This window comes from Dicentrarchus labrax, unplaced genomic scaffold, assembly GCF_905237075.1.
Source record: "Dicentrarchus labrax unplaced genomic scaffold, dlabrax2021, whole genome shotgun sequence".
Lineage (NCBI taxonomy): Eukaryota > Metazoa > Chordata > Actinopteri > Moronidae > Dicentrarchus > Dicentrarchus labrax.
In genome coordinates, this window is record NW_026136704.1 from 21,370,358 (window position 1) to 21,392,687 (window position 22,330).

At 43.6% G+C, this 22,330-nt stretch overlaps 1 protein-coding gene across 4 annotated transcripts in view; it reads left to right on the forward strand.

Moving 5' to 3' along the window:
• The window catches only part of cux1b (cut-like homeobox 1b), a 61,366-nt gene that overhangs the window by 34,174 nt on the left and 4,862 nt on the right, over window positions 1-22,330 (forward strand). For 2 of the 4 annotated variants that reach the window (XM_051396685.1, XM_051396688.1), the window contains 15 exons: window positions 4,343-4,391; window positions 6,127-6,231; window positions 6,696-6,884; window positions 7,120-7,178; window positions 7,520-7,562; window positions 7,765-7,861; window positions 9,198-9,998; window positions 10,740-10,823; window positions 11,349-11,450; window positions 11,575-12,131; window positions 12,253-12,394; window positions 13,109-13,393; window positions 13,523-13,711; window positions 15,527-15,791; window positions 16,200-22,113. In XM_051396685.1, the coding sequence (XP_051252645.1) occupies window positions 4,343-4,391; window positions 6,127-6,231; window positions 6,696-6,884; window positions 7,120-7,178; window positions 7,520-7,562; window positions 7,765-7,861; window positions 9,198-9,998; window positions 10,740-10,823; window positions 11,349-11,450; window positions 11,575-12,131; window positions 12,253-12,394; window positions 13,109-13,393; window positions 13,523-13,711; window positions 15,527-15,791; window positions 16,200-16,707 (3,475 nt within the window). In that variant the 3' untranslated portion in view covers window positions 16,708-22,113. Of the gene's footprint in view, window positions 1-4,342; window positions 4,392-6,126; window positions 6,232-6,695; window positions 6,885-7,119; window positions 7,179-7,519; window positions 7,563-7,764; window positions 7,862-9,197; window positions 9,999-10,739; window positions 10,824-11,348; window positions 11,451-11,574; window positions 12,132-12,252; window positions 12,395-13,108; window positions 13,394-13,522; window positions 13,712-15,526; window positions 15,792-16,199; window positions 22,114-22,330 lie in introns of those variants that run through there. The other 2 variants (XM_051396686.1, XM_051396689.1) reach the window with 2 other exon arrangements.

A 22,330-nucleotide genomic window follows, 5' to 3' on the forward strand; every position in this document is an offset into this window, starting at 1 on the left:
ATTGTCTCCCACAACGCTCAGCAGCCTCCAAATCCCAGCATTACCCACGCACTGTAAATACTGACGGGGATTGTGATGCGTTCTGCCGCCACAGCAAACACCAAAATAGAATTCTTTTTTTCCGTGAGGTAGGCTAAAGCGCTTCCTCAGGGTCATGACAGAGAGGAGAGGGTCACTTTTGAGACCACTGACTTAAAGCCGCAAAGGCTTCTAACAGGACCTAAGATAAGGTAGCTTCAATTACTTGAGCTGTTGGCATCTATCATTATTGATCTCATAGTAGTGGCGAGGATGAGAACAGAAGCTTTTCCATGTCAGCACTCCACACTGTGAAGTGGCACTTTATGACATTCACACCCCTCGTTCCCTCAGGGTTAGTAGCGGGAACCAGAACCACTCGAGCATCTGAACCGCATTCACAAAGTTTAAGATTCTGAGAAGAAAAACAAAGCCTTTTAATGGTGTTTTATTGGTAATTGGTGCACTGCAAAAACAGATTGCACTTCCCTCCAAACATGAACTCCTTTTACTTCTTTTAAATCCAAAGATGGTCAAGGGGATCCTCCATGTACATAAGGCACGGCAGAGTATCAACTTGGCTTTTAAGGTCCCCCCCCCCCACCCCATTTACCATGCCCCAAACTCACTGTGTCTCTCCATTAAGAGAGTTGTTAAATTGATTGGCTGTTAAAAACAGATCGATCCCTCCTCTCTCTCTCTCTCTCTCTCTCCCTCACAGTACTTTTCCCCCCCCTTTTCTACATCCCTCACTCCCACACGTTGTCTTTTATCTCCTACACTGTATGTTTGTTAGTGTAAGAGGAAAGGCCACAGGAAGATATTACATGTGGTGTAATGGCACTAATCAATGGGTTTCATAGTCTATCAGATCCCCACCCCCCCTTATTTTCTTTCCTCATTATGTTGCACCGCTCTTCTACTTTTTCTCATTTCTTTACACCTCTTTCTTCCCATCCTTGTCTGTTTCTTTGTATGTCAGAAGAAAACACATTTTGAAAAGACACATATAGTAGGCCCCATTTGCTTACAGAAGCTAATAAACACATGCAGGCCCACATCCACACACACATACAAATACACTCACTCACTCGTGAGCCTTAGGCAGTCAGGGTCCTTGACTATGTGGCGTGCTGTGATCTGAAATTTTAATGCAACGCTTTAAAGCACACACAAACCCTCTCTAACCCTGCACCCTCCCAGTCCTTGGAGTCCTTCCCCCGTTTACTGCTTGGCTGAGCAAATCGCCAGTGTTTGGCTGAACACAACTTTTAACCCTTTGACTGCATATATTTTGGCACTGCAAAACACAAACGCCATACATATCATGCGTTTTTTCACACAAACACAAATGCGTGCACACACACACACACACACACACACACACACACACACACACACACACACACACACACTTGCTCTAAACTTTCCGCTAAGGAGGACATTGCGTGACAAATCCTCCATCCTCTTGCTGCATTCGGGTAATCTGCCTTTTAAAATACACACTTACACACACATACGCACACACAGACGTACACACACTCCCTGAGAATTTGGTCGATGTTGCAGTGCCCAGAGTGTGTGAGCTTCAGCGGGAGGCGGGCCTGCAGATGTAGCGCAGCCCCCTTCTCGTGTTGGCGCTGTGAGGGTCTGGCTGGCCGCGTTTTACCCGTTTAGTCCCTGTTAAAGATTAATGATATATTGATCCCCAGCCCCACAGGATGCTGTGTATGTGTGTATGTGTGTGTGTGTATGTGTGTGCGCTCCTCTGTATTCGTGCGTGTGTGTGTGTAGCTTTATCTGTTTATAATCGCTTGATACCATTTTGGGAAAAGCATTTAATTGCTGATAATTAAACAACAGTCAGTAGGCTTTTCCTGTGTCCACCTCAAGCAAACACAAACACAAAATGGCACACAACACACACGCAGATACACTCTTGCAGCTAGCTTCTTTTTAAGCCTCCTTGAAATCCCCAAGGTAACACGCTGTGAAAACGCAATGTGGAGAAAGCCAAGGAAAGAAAGGGAATGGAGTGATGAAAGCTAGAGGGCAGAAAGCAAGTCGGGCTGGAGGCTACAGCGAGGAAGAGGGGATAAGAGCGTGATAGAGGAGGGAAATGAAAATCTAAATCAGGGGAATATCCTGCTGGCACTGAGGACAGAGGCCGAGGAAGAGAGGGCGAAAGATGAGAGAGGGGAGGTGGAAGGAGAAAAAAAAAGATGAAAGGGGGGGGGAGTGGAGGGCAATGGGAAGGGAACGGGTTGAGGGGAAAGGATAGAGGCAGGCAGAGGGTGGAAAAGAAAAGGAGCCGGTTGAGTGAGAGGAGCAAGAGAGAGAAGATGATAAGAGATGAAAAGGCCTGTCTGAGATGGAGGAAGTACAGTAGGGGCTTAGAGGCTCTGGGCTTGTTTCAGAAGTCCTACAGTGCTCACTGATGTCACTGGGTGCACCCATTGGCTTTCATGGTACAAAAGAGTGTGTGTGAGTATGTGTTGTTTTGTGTATGTGATTTCAAGTACAGCTGTGCATCTACTCTATAGCTCCTCCCTGTGGCTGCTGTATAGAGCTTTGTAGATAAGTTTTGGTGGCCTAAAATCAGGATTTATCATTACGAAGGACCCTCCCTTTACTGTTCAGTGTTTGATGAAATAATTCCACTGGGTGCATTGGCTGGCCATGGACAGTTCCTGCCCTGCCCAGCGACTGACTGACTGTATCAGGATATGCAGAAAATCCCTTCCCTGTGATCTGCTTTGGCCCTCAGCCTCTAGCTTTGCCTTTATAATTCCCAAATACAGCCAAATCCAAAGGTTATTTAAGAAGACTTTGTGCATCTGTACTTTGATTAAATGATCACATTTGGAGCAGGAGCGTTGGTGTATTTGGGTTGCATTACTACCCATAAACGCTCTCCATTACAAGCTTTTCTGGCTTGTTGGCTCTCTGACCTTACATTTGTGTGTGCGTGAGCGCGATTGAGTGCGCACGTGGGTCCCGCACACTATAGCTTAAGACAGGATAAAAGCTGGTGAGGTAGTGTACTATTATGTTGCTTAAATGCATACTAGATCCTTTTAACTGTTAGGGAAAGAATAAAAGCAGAGAGTGAAAAGCTCTCCCACCCACATCTGATTCTTTTTGCTGCATTGCCTGTGGCACAGTGTTGACCTAATATCAACTGTGTCTGTTTTGTTAAACACATTCAAATCAGTAGTACTCAAGCCTATGGGACATAACACTGTTTCTCATACTGTGACACACAAATACAAAAGCTGCGTGGGTTATTGGGTTCACTATCAAAAGATTGCAGTGAAATCAAAAGGTCTTAATGGACGCAGCAGTGCACGTATGTGCTCACATCTTTGCATTCAGTGTATTCTTATCAGCAACGTAATGTCTTAAATAAACACACATGCATACACACTGCATTTTTGCACTGCATTGAACACCAACCAAGGAGTTTTGTCAGGATTTTATAGCATTAATTTATTGTAAATTCCTCATGCAGCAAAATGTATTCAAAATGTATCTTCCGGGCACACACACAAACACTGACAACTAATTAACAGAGAGGGTAATCAAGTTTAGGCAATTATTTAGGCATGGTCTATAACCTAAAATTGAAAGTCTTACAAAAAGAAATTGTACATTCTGTGTGTTTCTGTGTTCAGTGTTGTTTTGTCCTTGTCCCCAAAGTCTCTTCCACATTTCAGTCATTGTTAGCAGAAAAGCGATAGGTATTCACCGCACTCATGAAAAGAGTGTTGTTAAACAATTTCCCCAAATTCCAATGATATGTGGTATTATGGGGATGTATTCCTGCTGTCTGACCTCTAGCAAGTGAGAGGTGAACCATGGCCCCCATCCAGACCATTAGTCAGACACAATCACACAGCTTCATAGCAGATTAGTCTGCTGTATTAGGACTTAGAGCTCTATTAATGTAATCCCTCTGTTTTAGTGTGGCCTGGGTTTAGGGGCTTACATGTGCACACCCACACACATAGACACACACACATACAAACACACTTAAATACATGTATGCACACACACATACAAGCTGTTTGGGTTATGGAGTTCACAATCAATGGATTAAGGTGAAATTTAGACAGTAGCTTAATGGACACGGCACCGGCATTCTCTAAATGTGTTCTCTCCGAACAATTGCACACACACACGTGATGCAGAGTGTACTGTTCTTCCTGGGAATCATCCATCCATCCATTCATCCATTTCTTGTTTTTATTTGTGTGCTGTATTTCAGCGAGTCTCTTAAAATCACGGTCACATCCTCTGTAGTAACAGTAAATGTTCTTCTCAGGGCCGATGAGATTGAGATGGTGATGACGGACCTGGAAAGAGCCAATCAGGTAACCAACTCAATTTCCCAGCTGTACACTTTTACACAGCATTCTCCAAATTGTCAGTCACACCAGGCTCCACAAGTTTTTTTGTCAAAATACTGAGGAAGCTGTTCTTTGATTTAAATCGTTAACATAAAATTTGTTTTGCAAGTAAGTACATTTGATTCAAAGGATCTAGTCTATTCTATATGTATCTTCTTGTCAACAAATGTTGTGAAACATGTTGTGTATCGTCTGTGTATCCAAAGCGTGATATAGCCATAAAGCTGTCGTCCAAAAACTGGAAAACACACATCGTTGAGACACAAAGTTGGATTGTGTTCCTTCATTACATTAAACATGTGTACTGCAGTTTGTTTTGTGTTGATCCCACATACACTGTCTCTTGCTCTTGTAAATATTCAGTAGTGGAGCTGATGTGTATTAATCCACGGCTGAAAATAGTCCCCCACAAATACTCTATATACTAAACTACAGTGCTCAGCTGGTTAAGAAATTATTCAGCTATTTAAAAAACTAAACCTCTTCAGTAGGAACAAACCGAAATGGGTCTGACAGAGGCTGGGAAAGTTGGAAAAAGCATTGAGAGACAGACCAACATTTGTTTTTTTTTTATGCGAGTACCAAAAATATAGAACATCACAATCCTTATCCTTTAAAACAGAAATATTCTTATCTGCTCAGAATCTATGAAATGTGGCTTATATTAACAAATATTGACTTGCTTATTTCTGTGAGGGCTGCTGTTTGTTTTACATGTTTATTACACACCTACTAAACCCATCCAGCTGAAATAAGCCCGTTGGCGCGCCCTCTGCCCTCGTGTTGTAAATATTCCTGTGGTATCTGTTAATGTCATTGTTGTTAACTTTCATTATTAGCCTAAGAGTATGATTTGTGGCTAAAGGGGTAGCATAGGCATGTAATGTTAATATTAGCCCGAAGGGTAGCGCTCCGACTATAATGCCACACACACACTATTCACACTTCTGATTTGAGGTTTACAGAGGATGACAGCATGGCCTCCAGCTCAGTCACAGACTTTTTATACGCTTTTATAAGGAGAAAATGGAAAACAGGATTTTTCTTTTGCGACTAGCAGTCCAACTCCCACCCAGTCAATAACAGCTCTCAATATGGTTGCAATTAGGAACACTGTGGAATCGGCTCCCTGTAACTCCTAATGATGGCAAGTTGGCCAGTGTTACAGATGATTCCCAACTGGAGCATGGCAGTTTGGCCATAAATACGAGGCATCGGGTATCATCTCAGTTCTCAAGACTAATTTAATATTTTCAATTAAGGAAAAATCCACCCTCGACTGTCGTTCCACACTTACTTTGCATTCTCTCAGCCCTCCTCCACTCGTATATTTGTTTATGCTGTAAGGGGGTGGACTTCCTTTCCTTACAGACACACAGTTAGCTGGTAGAAGAAGATGGTATATTGGAAAACTTTGTTCCTTTTCATTTAATTGTCTTTTTGGAACGCTATTTGCTCAACGCTTTTTACTTTTTAACAGGAAGAACTTTTTCTTTCTTGGTGTCAGTATTCTCTTGTCAGTCTTCTCTCTCAGACCGACATATATTAAGTTCTCTGGGCTTAGTGTGAAATTGAGATGAAATGTGTCTAGTGTACACCAGAAACATACATTACACAGTAGCACTGAATTGACCTGTAGACTGATCATGTTTGACAATGTTAGAATCTCCACAAGTTGATTTTCCTATTCTCCTTCCAGCGAGCAGAAGCAGCTCAGAGAGAGGCGGAGTCGCTCAGAGAGCGGCTGTCCTTGAGTAACCAATCCCAGCAGCTCGGCAGCCCGGCCAAGGCCGACCCTGACACGGTAACACATTTCACTGCTTCACTGATTTACTGAATGGCTGACAAAGAGGTATTGATAGGCTAAAGATCAGCTTGGCCTTTTTTTATGCTAGAACCGATCAGTTGATTAAAGCTTCAATGTATGGACCCAAAGGTGTTAAAGGTCAGGCATTGGAGTCAATAGGTGATTGGTGTATTGATTAACTGATTTATTGGACCTGTGCAACAGACTGTAGAGGTGAGACCTAGTTCTCTTAAAGACAGCCTGCCTGACAAAGTATCTGTTCGTGATGAATTACTTCTGATTATTGACCTAGAGGAGGAGGCCTTTTAAAACAATAATCAGTGCATAGATCAACTTCTGTCTGGCATAGAAATCCTGATTGTTGTAGTGATTAATTGAGTGTATCTGAGAGAAGGAACTCTGATAAAGGCTCACATAGCTTTTGCTCATTAGATTAAATTGCCTTCCTATTTGGCCTTTAGGAACAGGCGGCTGAGGTGGCATCCCACTCAAGTCTCGAGGCGGAGCTCAGGGCCAAAGAAAGGGAGACCGCCCAGCTGGTGGAGGACGTCCAGAGACTGCAGGCCAGCCTGACCAAACTCCGAGAGACCACCAGCTCCCAGATCACCCAGCTGGAGCTGCAGCTCAGCAGCAAGACCGCCACTCTCAAGGTACCAACAAAACACACACCAGCAGTTTTTTTGTTTTAAGTTATTTTCACATGTTAATTCCCCTGTTATTCTGATCAGACCTGTAACTATATTCACAAATTTACTTATTCAGTTCCGTTATCTAGAGTTAAGTCAATGAAATAAGTACAAAATGCATAAAGAATGTAAAAATTCCAATGATTACTTTTGTTATTTTATTTGTTTTAATGTCATTTCATGTCTTTGTTATCTACAGGAACTGGAGGAGAAACTGCAGAAGCAGGCTGACTATGAGGAGGTGAAAAAGGAGTTGAGGTGAGGAGCTGTCACAGAGGAGTGTCTGTGTGTGTGTGTGTGTGTGTGTCTGTGTCTGTGTCTGTGTCTGTGTCCAGCACAGCTTTATTTATTGCATGCCTTTGATGTCTTTAACAATGTTAAACAAGATGCGTGTCCTCATTTAAGATGTGTAACTCAATTGAGTGGCCTTATGAAGGTGAAGCTTGTATTTCTGTTCTGTTCTGTTTCTGTTATATTGTGTCTCCTGCCCCTCTATCCTTTCTTTGTCCTTAAAGCGACAGAAATAGAAAAGGTGTGATGTGTGTGCTTGTGTCTTTGTAGAGGGTTCATATGAATTTCTTTTATCTCTCTCCCCACAGTATCCTCAAGTCTATGGAGTTTGGAACATCTGACTCTGTGCAGGTAAAAGTTACAATCTACAGACATAAGTGAAATGAAGCAACAGACTTTACTACTACTGTTGCAGTACTAGTAATTAGGTCAGTGATAAAACAAAATTGTACAAACTAGATCACTAAAAACAAGCATTTGAACAAGGAGGCCGGAGCAAAGTTTCTTTGAAAAGTCTCATTTTAATTTCCGTTCCATTCGTCCCCTCCATCAGGACTCATCCAAACCTCTGGAGGTGCTGTTGCTGGAGAGGAACCGTAGTCTTCAATCTGAGAGCGCCGCTCTGCGCATTGCCAACACTGAGCTCAGCGGTAAGTGTGCCCAAATGTAAGGTTTTATTAAGTTCTGGGTTCATCAAGATTGGCCAGACAGTCTTTGCAAAACCTTCACTCAGACCAGCAAAAACACCCACTGAAGTGGAGTCCAGTGTTCATGGGAGCTTAGATGAGGGCTCAGCTACAGGTAAGGCTGTAAAGATTTCGCAGCAGGGTAGTGCATACATGCTGCATGTATGTACATAGATTCTTTTTCTCTGAGAATACTTAACTATTTCTTTATGTTTTTGGAATGATTTGCAATATTGGGTCCACAATATACAAAAGAAATGCTCTGCCATGGTACAGAATGTTGTTGCTTTAGTCTCACACTTTTTGGAGGAGGAAAATGTATCTCTGGAGTCTTTGAATACCGCAGCAGGAGGTCAACCTGAACAGTAACAAAGTTGCAGTACACAAAAATGAGGACACCATACTATCGTCCCTACAATCAGGACTCTTGCCCTCTGCAACAGTGTTTATGGGTTTGAAATGTCATGGCTTTAGGCTTGAATAGTTGAATAGCTTTGAATTGATTAACATTCACAGTAAGGGGAGCTTACTGTCTTACTCAATCATGTTAAGTCTCAATGGTTATGCATTATAATAATATTTCTCCCAGCGCTTATCATCAAGATGGATTCCAGTAGTTACGAGACTGAGAAAATATAGTTTATTTATTTGTTTTGGTGAATGTGAAAATGTAATCAGTCTTTTAACTATTCAGGAAAGAAGTGAAATAAGGCCAGAGTCAGCAGAGCTGTACAGTCTCTGTTTTGTTTTGTTTTGTTTTTTGGTGACATGCATCTGTTTTGTGTTTAGCCATAAAAAATGTTTTTCAAAAGAGTTTTATTGCTCCAATTTTTTTTTGGATGTATTTCTTTTTTTTTATGAACTAAAGACTATGATACTGCATCTACAATGGAATAATTCAGTGTTTAGGAACACGCCGCAGCAGCATGGAAGAGGACTCACATGGTGTATTGGCTATCTAAGGACATCATTTTACCCTGTCCAGTTACTCCCACTTTGCCTACAAGAGAGAAAGCGACTGAGCCCTGGGCCAAGCTAATCTGCCTAAATGGCACAGTGTCAATTGTTTTGTTTGTCCTTTTTTTTCTTCCAGGCTGTGGCTTACAAGAAAGGTTGAAATCACAAATGCATGGGCACTTTGTCTGGGGGGGTTGGCAAAAAAGGAAAACAAAGTTCACTAATTTGGAAAAGACTTGATTAAGATAACTTTCAACTTTTGTTCAGTTTTTTCTCTGTCTTTTTGGAACCCCTTTTTTGTTGACTCCCCCATAATGCATGGTGTGTTTGACCTTTCTTGTAGGGTCAGCCGGGCGAAAAGGGACAGAAGAGTCCTCATCGAAGGAGGAGACCATGCCCAGCGACCCCTCTTCTTCGCCCCCTCCTCCCCCTCCCTCTCTTCCTTCCTCCTCCCAGCTTCCTCTGTCTCGCACTCATACGGACCCCCTCAACACTGCCACCACCACCAGCAGCGGCGAAACGCACCCTTTCACTCCTACGGGCATTGGACAGGACTTCTACTCCCCTGTGTTCCCTCTGGTGGGTGGTAAGATGGCTTTGAACTCCCTGATCCAGCGGCAGCTGCTCCAGACCTTCTACTCCAAAGCCTTGCAGGAATCATCTGGAATCCCCAGTGGGGCTCTACTGTTCACCCCCTTCACCCCAACCCTCAGCTCCATCCCTACCTCCACCCCTGGCTCTGGCTCTGCTGCCATCCCGCTGGCAGCCAGCAGCCCTCAGCCACCTCCAGCCAGCCCAGACATGGCTCCCGTTAATGGGAGTAGCACCGCTGGCAGCGCCCCTTCCCCATCACCCAGCCACTCTGACGCCACCACAGGAAGTATTTTGGACGGGGAGGACATGGACACAGCAGAGATTGCCCGGCAGGTGAAAGAGCAGCTGATCAAGCACAACATTGGTCAGCGTGTGTTTGGCCACTATGTGCTGGGACTGTCCCAGGGTTCAGTCAGTGAGATCCTGGCCAGACCAAAGCCCTGGAACAAGCTAACCATCCGAGGGAAGGAGCCCTTCCACAAGATGAGGCAGTTCCTCGCAGATGAGCAGAACATCCTCGCACTGCGCAGCATCCAGGGACGGCAGAGAGGTGAGTCGGTGTATCTTTAATGTGTCTGTGCGTGCGTGCGAGTGTGAGTGTGTGTGTGTATGTCTTGCGTGTGTGTGTGTGTGTGTTCAGCCCTGCACAGAGCCATTGATTAGCCTGTCAATATGGACTAGCTTTTTATTTTTCTTCCTCTTTCCTAACTCCCATCCTGTGCCACACCTGTGTGTTTTGAATGAGTTCCTAGTCACGCACTGATCCCAAGAGTCTCTCCTAGCTATCGTGGTCAATACAGAAACCTTTCACACATCAATAGTATTGATTGGTGGGAACCAGGAGGAAGGCAGGGCTACTGTTAACTACGGGTAGATTCGATTAGCCTGGGCCTGCTTTTGTTAACGCATCAGGACATTTCTGATTGAAGGTGGTCTCAGTGGTACAAAAAAATATAACAAAATGTACCACCCTAGTCTTAGATGTAGTCCATGTTAAAAACAAGATTGCAGTTAGTTTGTCCCTGATTAATGTGTGCTATTAAATATTTTATCCATCATATGTCTTTGTTGTAGTTTAATATTCCTGTTAGAGGCAGAGGTTTGATTTATACCGAGGCCACAGATGGTGAAGATCAATGCATTTATGGTACTTTAATGTGCATTAGATGGAAGTGTCCACACATTCCATATATTTGCAGAACGTTATAGGGCACCATATAGTCTAGCTGTAAAACAAAAAACAAAACACACAAGTGCTGTAACATAGTGTGTGGTATATTGTTTTTAACAGAGGGCTCAGGCCAGCCCCAGCTTAGCCGAGTGTTTCAGGATGTTCCGAAGCGGAGAGCCCTCTCCAATACAGCTTCACACACAGGTCTGTCCCCTTCACACGCAGAGATTGTAGCACGTTCTGTCTGTGTGGCATGTTTGTGTTGGGGTGAACTGTATCTATGGTGTGTGTGTGTGTGCGTGCGTGCGCGCGCGTCCGTGTGTGTGTCCGTGTGTGTGTGCGTGTGAGTTGGCGTTTATTAATTTGTGGGCAGGCACACAGATATACATGTGCCTTGAAGGTAACCGCACAGTTCCAGTGACTTGCGTCAAAGGAACAGCCAGCATGTGTATTTAGGGATTTTATTGGTAGTTGTTATTCTGTGGGGAGCATTTACTGTATGAACCCTGTAGCACGTGTGCATGTGTGAGCTCCGAAGGGACCAGAGAAATTATGACAATCCCTCCAGTGTAGTTGCCTTGTAGCTCAGTGGTGGGAATGTTGTTCTTTGTGCTGTGCTATGGTGTAATTATTTGATGTTACTATAGGCTCTGTTATTGTTGGTTATCTCTGCTTTTTAATCTGACAAGATTTTTCATCTCCTCCCGTTCCCTCTTCCTCTCCTTCCAGGTAACATTACCGCCCGCGTCCGTACCCCAGAGGCGGGTTCAGATGAGGCTATCAAGTCGATTCTGGAGCAGGCCAAAAGAGAGCTGCAGGTGCAGAAAGCCGGTGAGTCGTAGTGGTTTTTTTTTCTTCTCATCTCCAGAGGACTCAAATCATTGAAGATGATACATTGTGGCTGTGAGTGTTAGTCGGTGTCTCTCATGATGGCCCTTTTCTCCTCCCTCAACAGACTTGTCCCATGCTCAACCCTTGTATGCAGGACTGAAAGGAGGGGGTGGAGGCAGTATAGGAGGTGGAGGGGGCAGCGGATCAGATGAGGCTATCCGCTCCATCCTAGAGCAAGCTCGCAGAGAGATGGAGGCCCAACAGGCTGCACTGGAGCCCATACTTAAAGCCTCGTCTTCCTCTTCCTCCTCCACAGCATCTCTATCTCAGAGGGACCTCCTGAGCTCCCCGCCCCACTGCTCCCCCCCCCCTTATAACCCCTTGGCACTCTCCCTCAAGAAGCCCCCCAGCTCCCTCTTGTCCTCCCCTTCATCCCCGTCTCCTATCCTGGACTTCAGCTCCAGCGTGAAGAGAGAGGGCAGGGCTTCTTCAGGGATTGACTTGTCCACTGATGGAGCTCTCAGGCTGGGTCGGAGCTCTGAGGGGTTGAACCGCTCCGGAAGTTCTGGAGGAGTGGGTTATTGGAGAGAGCAGTGGTGGAGCAACATGCATACAGACCACCGCAGGGCCATAAGCAGCCAGACAGGAGATGATATCCACAACCAGGAGGACTCCAAAGAGGTAAAGGGAGCCAAAAAAAAGCTTGTGTTGTATGTTTGTGCCCTTGCTCTTGTTTTTATTGTCTCTGTTTTTACTCTACAGCGGTTGCATGTCTAAGCCATTCTCCAATTCTGTGTTTCAGGGAATATTGAGTGACAGCCTGTCTCGACACAAACCGTGGAACAAGTTGAACCAGAGGAACAGAGAGCCATACCTCCGCATGCAGCCGTGGCTCAATGGAGACCAGGGGCAAAACACACATATCCAGCAAGCTCAGAACCAAGGTAAACAAATCACACTCACAAAAAACACACACACACACACACACACACACACACACACACACACACACACACACACACACACACACACACACCAGCACATAGAGTATATGGATTCACAAAACCAGGCTTCCTAGAGCATTACTCTAAATGTCTGATTAGAGCTAGTGGCTAGTTGTTACTGTCAGTCTGTCTGTCACTCACTGCACCCACCCTCCGCCTCCCACACCAGCCCCCTCCATCCTTCTTCCCCACCATCCCCCCATCCTCAGTGCTGTGGCAGTGTCAGCCAGCAAGCTGCTGGTTTGTCATGTCATAGACAAGTTAGTGTTGCAGCGCCAGATGGCAGCTCTGTGTGTGTGTATGTGTGTGCGTCCATGTGCGTGTCTCTCTTTCTCTCTGGGGGTGTAAACAGCAGCTAATGTACACTGACAGCTCCTCATGACTGCTCTCTTCCAGCCTGCTGAGCTGCACAGCAGTACTACACAGACAGAGACAGGGAGATGAAGGAATAGGAGGTGGAAGCCAAAAAAGCTTCAAAATGAAAACTTAAGCACCTTTGCTGTTTGTTTAACAGGAATTAAATTAATTGATGTAGTATGACTGAAGTCCCTCCCAAGCCCAGCAGGGAGAGGAGATGAAACTCTGTTTTCTTACATAGTAACGTGTCTTCTAACTTGCATGATCTTTCTCGCCCTGTCTGTTCTGTTCATGCAGAGGGTACTCCAAAGACATCAGCAAGCTGCAGCCCTGCTCCAGAGTCGCCCCTCAGTTCAGCTGAGGAGTCTGTAAACGGTCTCACAGGGGATCCACTGGCTTCGTGCTCCAGTCTCAAAACTCTGTCTGAGGATCCCTCAGGTGGGGAGTCTCAGCTTGGCACCCCACTACCTGTACCTGGTCATTCGGGTCTCAGCATCCAGGAAATGGTTGCAATGTCTCCTGAGCTTGATACTTACGCCATAACCAAAAAGGTTAAGGAGGTGCTGACTGATAATAACCTTGGTAAGAAACATACATGGGGATGCTTTCTTTGTGGTTGAGTTGCTCTTCCTCTTTCTTTGAATTAATTATTCAGCTTTTAAATCGGTTCTCTTAAATGATCATTTCATATCCTCTCTCTCGCCTAACCAGGCCAGCGTCTGTTTGGGGAGACTATCCTGGGTCTGACTCAGGGTTCTGTCTCAGACCTGCTGGCCAGGCCCAAACCCTGGCACAAGCTCAGCCTGAAGGGCAGAGAGCCCTTCGTCCGCATGCAGCTCTGGCTCCAGGACCCACACAGTGTGGAGAAACTCATGGACATGAAACGGCTGGAGAAGAAAGGTGTGTGTAGTAAAAGCTCCAAGATTAGAAAACAAAGGCACACAGAGCTATATAGAGCCACATGCCTTCAGAGATAATAAACAAAAGGCAAAACCTCCATGTCATCTGCTTAAGCATGTATTTATTTTATAAATACATTCTCCAAAAAACAAAAACACAAGCAGCAGCCTTTGAATTACCCATGCACATCTGCACACACAATATCCTTTGTGCAGGACAGCAGAGCATGTTGTGCAGATCACAGTCATCTTGGTGTGATGTCAGTACCAATCAGGACTGCAGACATCACATACTGTATTAGATGTGACAGCTAGGGGACTGCCGGGGGCCTGCTTACTCACAGTCATCAGCACTCCTCTTCATCATCGTCATCATCATAATAATCACCAGTGTCTATAAGCTCGTATTTTTATCATTTGTTAGCCCATAGCCCGTTCTATCACTCCATCATTCTTTATTCCCCTCTGTTTGCATGATGCGTTTAAGAATCAGCAAAGCCGAGAGGCCTCACCCTCCTCGCTGCCTCACAGTGACCCCTGACTGCCCACTTCAAGCTCTCGCTCTCTGTAGAGATGGCATGTACGCATATTTGAACCTGCCAGTAGGCACAAGCATCCAGGATCAGTTTACCCTCCTGATATCGCAAACTGCGCACACAAGGGCAGAAAAACAAAACTGACCTTACACCAGTGGGTTTGGGGCTCGGTCTGGTGGGGTTACTCTCTATTCAACTTCGTTTTAGATTATTGACCCCAAAGTAATGCATCTAAATAGGACTGGGAATAGTCCTAGCCAACAGCAGACCCCGGAGGAAAGACATGGACCTAGTCTAGAGTAACCGTATTTGACCTCTCACCCTTGTGGTACAAGCCTGCGAGGCAGCACACAACTTTCAGAGTGGTCTAACCTTGCTCTGAGGGGTTTTCCCCCACAACACTAATATATCTGGCAGTGTGTATTGGGGTTGATAAAATGTCAACCTCATGCAAAGCTGCCATGAGCTGTTCATTTTCTGCTGCTGGTGCCCGGAGTGAATGGTGCTGCTTGTTTGCTATAAAATGGAAGTGATACTTTCATTGTTAGAATTCCTGAGAAATGCGTTAGCACCATCTAGTGGACGTTGAAGAGGATGACAGGAATATTTTTTTAGAACAATGTCTGATGCACAGTAGGTAAGGCAAAACGTTTCCTGGTGTCATGCATCTGTCAAACATGGAACATCCACTGTTAGTGACTTCTGATGACCGCCTGATGCGTACAGAAATCTCCTGACTGAAAATGCCAATGCGATTGCAAAATCTTCCATAAAAGCCTAAACAATATAGATCAGTCTAGGGCTGCAATACATTATAATTATTAATCCACCAATTGTCTTCTTGATTAATTGATTGATTGTTTTGTCTATAAAATGTCAGTCAATTGTGAAATATGTCATCAGTCCAAGGTCATGCCTTCAAATATCTTCGGTCCTAAAACCAAAAATATCAATGGAGTATCATAGAAGAGAAAGATAACAACCAAATATTTATATTTGAAAAGCTTGAACAGGTAAACTTTTTACTGTTTTTGCTTAAACAATTAATTTATCATCAAAATTGCCACTGATTAATTTTCTATTGATCAGCCAATCCATGATAGCTGTTTGGAATAGTTCTACTTCACATGAAGAGTGCTCATCGACAAAGATACCAGCCTCTGTTAACTACATTCTGTAGCAAATCACCAAACTGCTGCAGACATTCTCCATATTTGTTCATTACAAATGTATTTTCTGAGGTACTGACTTCTCCCTCTTGTTTTTGTGTCACTGTTCAGCTTACATGAAGAGGCGGTTGAGCTCCTTGAGTGATGGCCATTCTGTGGATGGAGGCTTATTGGGACCGGATTACCTCCAGGGCTCCCAGAGCCCAGGACAGCAGCACCTGAAGAAGCCCAGGGTGGTGTTGGGCCCCGAAGAGAAGGAGGCCCTGAAAAAGGCCTACCAGCAGAAGCCCTATCCCTCCCCAAAAACCATTGAGGAGCTGGCCTCCCAGCTCAACCTGAAGACCAGTACTGTCATCAACTGGTTCCATAATTACAGGTCAGGATTTGGAAAAGAGACGCACTTGAATATTGATCTATTGCCCTCAAGTCATCACAGGCTGTTCTCCAAAGGGTATTTGAGATTATTTGAGTAAATATAATTCCATTTCCATATAAAACAGTATTTTTGTTGCTTGTAATTGTGTTTGCTTTATTGATCTTAATTTGTAGGTTTGCAATTAATAATATTATATCTTCATGAATGAATGTTCTAGGTTGACTCTGCATAATAGATCATGTTATATTTTTAAATAAATGGTATGGCAACCAGGAAGGGCTTTAGTCCCTGCCCTGTTCAGTTCACTCATACAATATTTTGACATCAGTATAGTTTCAAATGCTTCACGTCTGACAAATTGCATTTCAGTATTCGAGTAGCATGACTGAACTCATGTGTCCCTACTAGGTCACGTATCCGGCGAGAGCTCTTCATAGAAGAGATCCAGGCAGCTGGAGGGCTAGGGCCTGGCAGTGAGGGGGGCTCCCCGTCCCTCCGCGGGTCCAAATCAGGAGAAGGGGACAGCTGTGATGGGACAGAATCTGAGGGCACAGTGGAGATACGCCAGGGACTGGGCATTGGCCTGGAGGATCACAGAGGAGCATGCAAAGACCACGACATGGAAGCTGAGTCTGAGGCAGGGGGCTCTAATAATTCCCCTGCCGAGCTAGACTGCACCACCTCAGGCTTAGCCGGGCCAGGCTCCAGCTGTGGACAGGGTGGACTGGGGCTCTTCAGCCTCACAGAGGCATCCCCCTGTAGCTCTGCCTCTAGTACTAACATCCCAGCCTCTGGCCCTGCCAGAAACCCCAGGGACAACAATCTGCGCAAGAAGAAAGCAGCCAATCTCAATAACATCATCCACAGGCTGGAGAAGGCTGCCAGCAAAGAGGATCCCTCAGAGTGGGAGTTTTAGCTCCCCCTGACCATCCTTCATCCCTCTTGTCTCATAACCTCACGACCTCTAACCTTGGACCCCTCCTGCTCTGTTCCAGTTGGAGAGTGGACACAGCCAAAGTCAAGCTCAGCAGCCATTTTTATTACATAGAAGCTTTCCCGAAAAGAGGAAAGAAACAAAGAGTGGTTGGCAAAACCCTTAAAAAGAAGATTTACTGAATACTTAGAAGAACAAAATAAGAGAACTTACGTGTCTCTCCTTTTTTTTTAAACTGAGTTTTGTTTTTGTACTGAGAAAAGCACTTAGCCGTCCTGCTGGCCTCCGGCCCTGCTGTACCTCCCCCTATCACCAGCCACTGGTGCACCAGACTGGTTAGTCCTGAGCTGGGGTCTGACCCACAGCTGGGGTCAAAACCTGGACTCAGTAACACAGGCAAGGCCTGACACAGCAGCTGTCACAGTGATAGACACTGATAGATGATAGATAGAGACAGGAACTCTCTTACAAGAACTCTCACTTTCTTAAAGGAGATTTTTTCCGCTCTTCTTCTCACCTCCCAAGTGTCCACAAACCTCCCCTCACTCAGTGAGACGCCTCATTTTTCACACTGTAGAGTGACTGTTACAAACCCTTTGCCTTTTTCACTCACTGCGTGTGTGTGTGTGCGTGTGCGTGTTTGTATGTTAGGGGTTGTGTCAGCGTGCACCTGTGCGTGTGTGTACACACCCAAAAATGGTGTGTGTGTTTGTCTGTGTGTGTGTGTGTGTGTTTTCTCTTCTCAATGGCAGCATGTTTTCTTTTTTATCTCACTCCTACACTCTTAAGAGGGTAGTGGAAAGCCTGCCGGCTGAGCTGCCATGGTTACTGATGTAAGAAAGATGAACTTTGACCTGTTGTGTCCCATATCCTATCCTGCTGACAGCCATGTGATGGCCAGAAGGATCTCTTAATTCCTCACAAACACACACACTCATCTGAAGAGGAAGGAAGGAAGGAACCCTCTTTTTGCCTCCTTAAACCCTTCTTTTAAGGATGAAGGATGATCTCTTTTTTTGATATTGCAATTTGGTTGCCAATAAGAGATTGCACAGTCTATTGACTCTAAAGAGTACAAAATAGGGAATTTTAGGAAGCATTTTTAATTACGGTAGTACAAAATAAGAACAGAAAATAAGAGAATAACAAGTTACTGTTTTTAAAAAAAAAAAAGAATTAGAATGGAATAATGTTGCGTTGTTGAAATACGATACAATGAATTCACGTAGTACTGTAGCTGTCTGACATGGTGATACTTACGTGTCTCTTGTTGTTTTAGGTTGTGCACGTCACAGCTTTACCCAGCACTGGACCTGCTGGGTGTGTGTGTGTCTGCACCACCGACAACTTTTCTCTGTTCACAAACACACATCTTTTTATAGGCCAAATCAGGAAGAGTGTGCGTGTGTGTGTGTGTGTGTCGTGTGCATTTGTATTTGCCTGCATGTAAGTCGGGGTCGAGGTCAATTCACTCAGAATTAAATTTAAGAAGATTATCAATAATGAAATTTCCGACTGAAAATATGGGTTTTAGTGAATAAATTGCAATGTACAGTACTTGATTAATCTGTACTTCCTGTAGATTGCCGTCAAAGTGAATTCACCCCAACCCTGGTATGAGTAGTTACCACTCTCCTCCAGTCTGTCCTGTATCCAGGGATGTTTAGTCTTTTACATTGAATTCTACTGTATACACTACAAATTATAAGGCATATCACCTCCTCCCTGTCCCACACAAGCCCTCAGTGCCTGTCAGCCTACTGCCTCCCCTTTGTGTGTGTGTGTGTGTGTGTGTGTGTGTGTGTGTGTGTGTGTGTGTGTGTGTGTGTGTGTGTGTGTGTGTGTGTGTGTGTGTGTGTGTGTGTGTGTGTGTGTGTGTGTGTTTGCGTGCGGGTGCATGTACACACACGCCTGTCAATACATGCGTGTGCACAAGTGTGTGCGATTGAGGAGTGTTCAGTGTTTCCAATGAGTTGGGTCATATTTCGTATCTACTTGCACACACTACTAGTGCACAACTGACACCCTTCTTTAAGCTGTTTGATGCGTTACCATTACATTAATCTTCTCACAAAGTAGTGTAATACTATGATTTACTGTAGCTTGGTTTTATTGCTATTTTGCATTTATAGTTTGGTTTTTATTCTGCTTATTTATAGGTGCTGTATTTTTCATTTAATGTCTTATCATTTGAGTTGTCTATTTTTTAAGGGATTATACTGTTCCTGAGGGCAAGTAACATTTTTATTAGACGTATAGACTGCCGGCAGTATTGGTTAATATTTACAAAGATGTACTAGTTCTCATTTGTTTGTATATTCATGAATCCTAAAGTTTAGTGTCATTTCAATAGCTTTGAAAAATGTGTTTGCTACAATTCATGCTCCCGTAAGCATAAAGCTTTTACCACAACTGTTATGCTCTTAAATTGCTAGCTAGAAAAAACAAAGGACATATCAAGATCAGTGAATATATGATAGCATATCTCTTTTCCTGTTTTCTATTCTCCGATAATGGGTTTTTGTTTTTTTTCTGGCTGTTTCTTGGGCAAGCCCAACACTAACGCTCGGCAGAGCATGCAGCTTTCTTTAGATAGAGTTCGCCCACTCGTTAATCATATTAACATAATTAACAGGTCCAAATGTATACACTTTGTCAAATAGGTCAAATGAAATTACCTAAACTTGAGAACACGTGTTAACTTGAAAGAGGTCATATCTGCCAAATTGAGATTAGAGAAGTGTACCAGCTAGCAGGTGTGCTACGCCAGATTGAACAGATAGCCAGCCTATGATTATGCAGAATTTATATTGCAGTCCGTAACAAAGCACTTATTAGGATCTTACCTTGGACAGGGTCTGTAAACACTACAACAGAGTACGATCCCGGGATCCTGGGAAATGTATGCCTTTTTTTAAAAGTGGTTGTGAACCAAGCACAGACTCCGCATCCGCATCCTAACACTAAAATTGAAACATAAGATAGCTGTACCCATGTTTTCTACATGATAATCTGTATTCTTATACAGAAGCCCCCTTATTTCAAACTACAGGTAACTATGTGACAGAAAAGGGCCATTGTCCTGTACAGTTGTAGATATTATGAGTTGGTTTATATCCAGAATCTCCTCAGTCCATCCTTAAGCTTCCCCTTACCCTGAATGTACATCCAGATATATTGGCAGCCTGTCAAAAGATACCGATAACCTCATTGCACTGCATTAAGATGCATTAGCTGAAATTGGATTTTCTAATGTATCTGATAATTGTAAAATTCCACAAACATTGGCTCTTCCTGTGGACGACTGATGTGAAACATCTGTCTTCTGCAGAATACTGAGGGCTTATTGCCTTCTGTTGGACTGCTTGGACTGGACACCCGCAGTATGTTTTATGGTGATGAATAGCTACTGTAAAGTATAAGCACTTAACCCATTTGCCATTTTATAGCCAGATCCATCAACTCACCTAAACCATGTGAGATCATCAGATTTGTGCCTTTAACTGCCAAGCAGGGCACCAAACTAGTGATGTCATTAGTTGTAGACGATTTCACCTGATTTGTTCATAATATATCCCGTTGTATCTCGATCCAAATTTATTTCTCATCTACTTCATATTGGTACTTTTAAACTCGACTTTTCTCAGCTCTCCGGAGAGGGTTGTATATAATTGCTGGGGTGCAGTGAAAGAGTAAAAGGAAGAAAATGAACTCGTGTATTCTTATGACTGACCTGCAGATGCGCTTCGGTCCGGGTCTTATTTCAGACAGTTGTTTTCCCACAATGCATTTCTTACGTTGTACATAACCTAAACTAGCAGCGAAAGGCCAGAGCATTGAATGAAGGAGGAAGCATGCAGAAACAGCGTACACTGTAATAACACTGAATTTATTCATAGGGCATTTTGTATTTTTCTGTTTGTGTCAGGTTTGCTGTGACATTAATAATGGCACTACAGGTATTGATAATGACGTGTGCCAATTCTAATGGTTATTTGGAAAAGAGACGTGTAAATACAGTCGATCAAGTAGCTATTGATTCACTATTGTCACAGTATGCTTTTGTTTGAAGGCAGGAGAAGAGAAGGGACGATTCAGGACTTTTCCATGATCCACAGATATTTTTCTACAAATTTAAATCAGATGATTCTATACACTGTTGAATAACATTGTAAAGGTGTAACAGATGCTGTATATCATATCATGTTTTCTGAAGTTGTAAAGCTTTACTGTATGATCTGTTGAAGTAGTGGTTATTCATTTGACATATTAGTTGTAATGGAAGCCCGAACAGCAGCACTGGTCACCATATTCAGGAAAAAAAGAAAGAAAGAAAAAACCTCAGATGTTTTTTGTAATACTTTTAGAATATATCTTATGAAGTGGGTTTTGTAAGGAAACACTTTCCGAATCAGTGGTGCTGTATGCATAGCACACTCAGTAATACATACACACATAATACAGCACAATACACTCATCCTTTAAACTCCCCCTCCACTTTACTTGCGTGCTTTTTTGTTTTTTTGTTTTTTCACTCAACTCTCACATTGGCTCCAGCTAATTTTTAAGTCTTAAACCATTTCCTCTTTATCTCTCCAGTTATCTAATGCTTAACTGTACAAGTTTAACACCCAGAGATCAACTCTGGGTCAAACATTTCAGCAAATGCTCGCAAGACTTAAAAGAGGAAGCAAAAAGCCAAATAGTGAAGTAGTTATCCACCTCTGTTGAAAGGTTGCTGACAGTTTTTTTGTAGTTTTTTTTTTCCGGAAATGTTGCTATCTTGTGTCGTCGCTTCAGTTCACCCATAGCTTAAACCACAGTGTAGTCTGACAACCAAATGACCTGGGGAGATCTTCACACCCCCCCTCCCCTTTTGGAAAGCTTTAAGATGCTTGTTGAGGCTTTAGCGAGTTCAGAGTGTTTTTAGATGATTTGTCCAACCTGTCATCAACAATGTGGAAGTGTAATAATTCTCATAACTTCTCCCACTGCTTTTTTTTTTTTTTGTGAGTGTGTGTGCGCGTACATGTGTGTTGTAGTACAAAAGGCTGCATGACTGTAAAGGGATGGTTAAGATGTTTTTTGAAAGTTGTTTCCCTAGCACTTCTGTCACTCCTGAGATGCTTTTTTCTCCTTTGGGGTCTCCCTCCCTTTCGTTTTTCCTCATGTATCATTGTTTCTTTATCTTTCTATTTACTAAACGTATCATGTTGTTTGTTCTCAGCACTGTAAAACAGTCCCTTCTACAACATTGAAAAGCAATATCACTGTATGAAACGTTCACAATGTATTTGTTATGATTGACATTTGATTCATCATCATTATTATTCACATGCACCCTAGGTGTGATAATTGAAGTAAATCTCTTTTATACAAATACTAAAAGTGTGCTGTGGTAGTTTTTTTTCTTTGCCAAAAATCATGTTGGAAATGTGCTTTGTTGAACACTTTGTTGGATGGTTCTGTGAAATAAGTATTCTCAGAGAAAGAGATCAGTTAGAAAGCCAGGAAAGCCTAGACAGTAAGGGGGATTCTTACAGGGGGTTTCATGATGTTGGACTGCTTCTGCCATTTACGCCTTCCACAGGTGAGTTATTTTGAC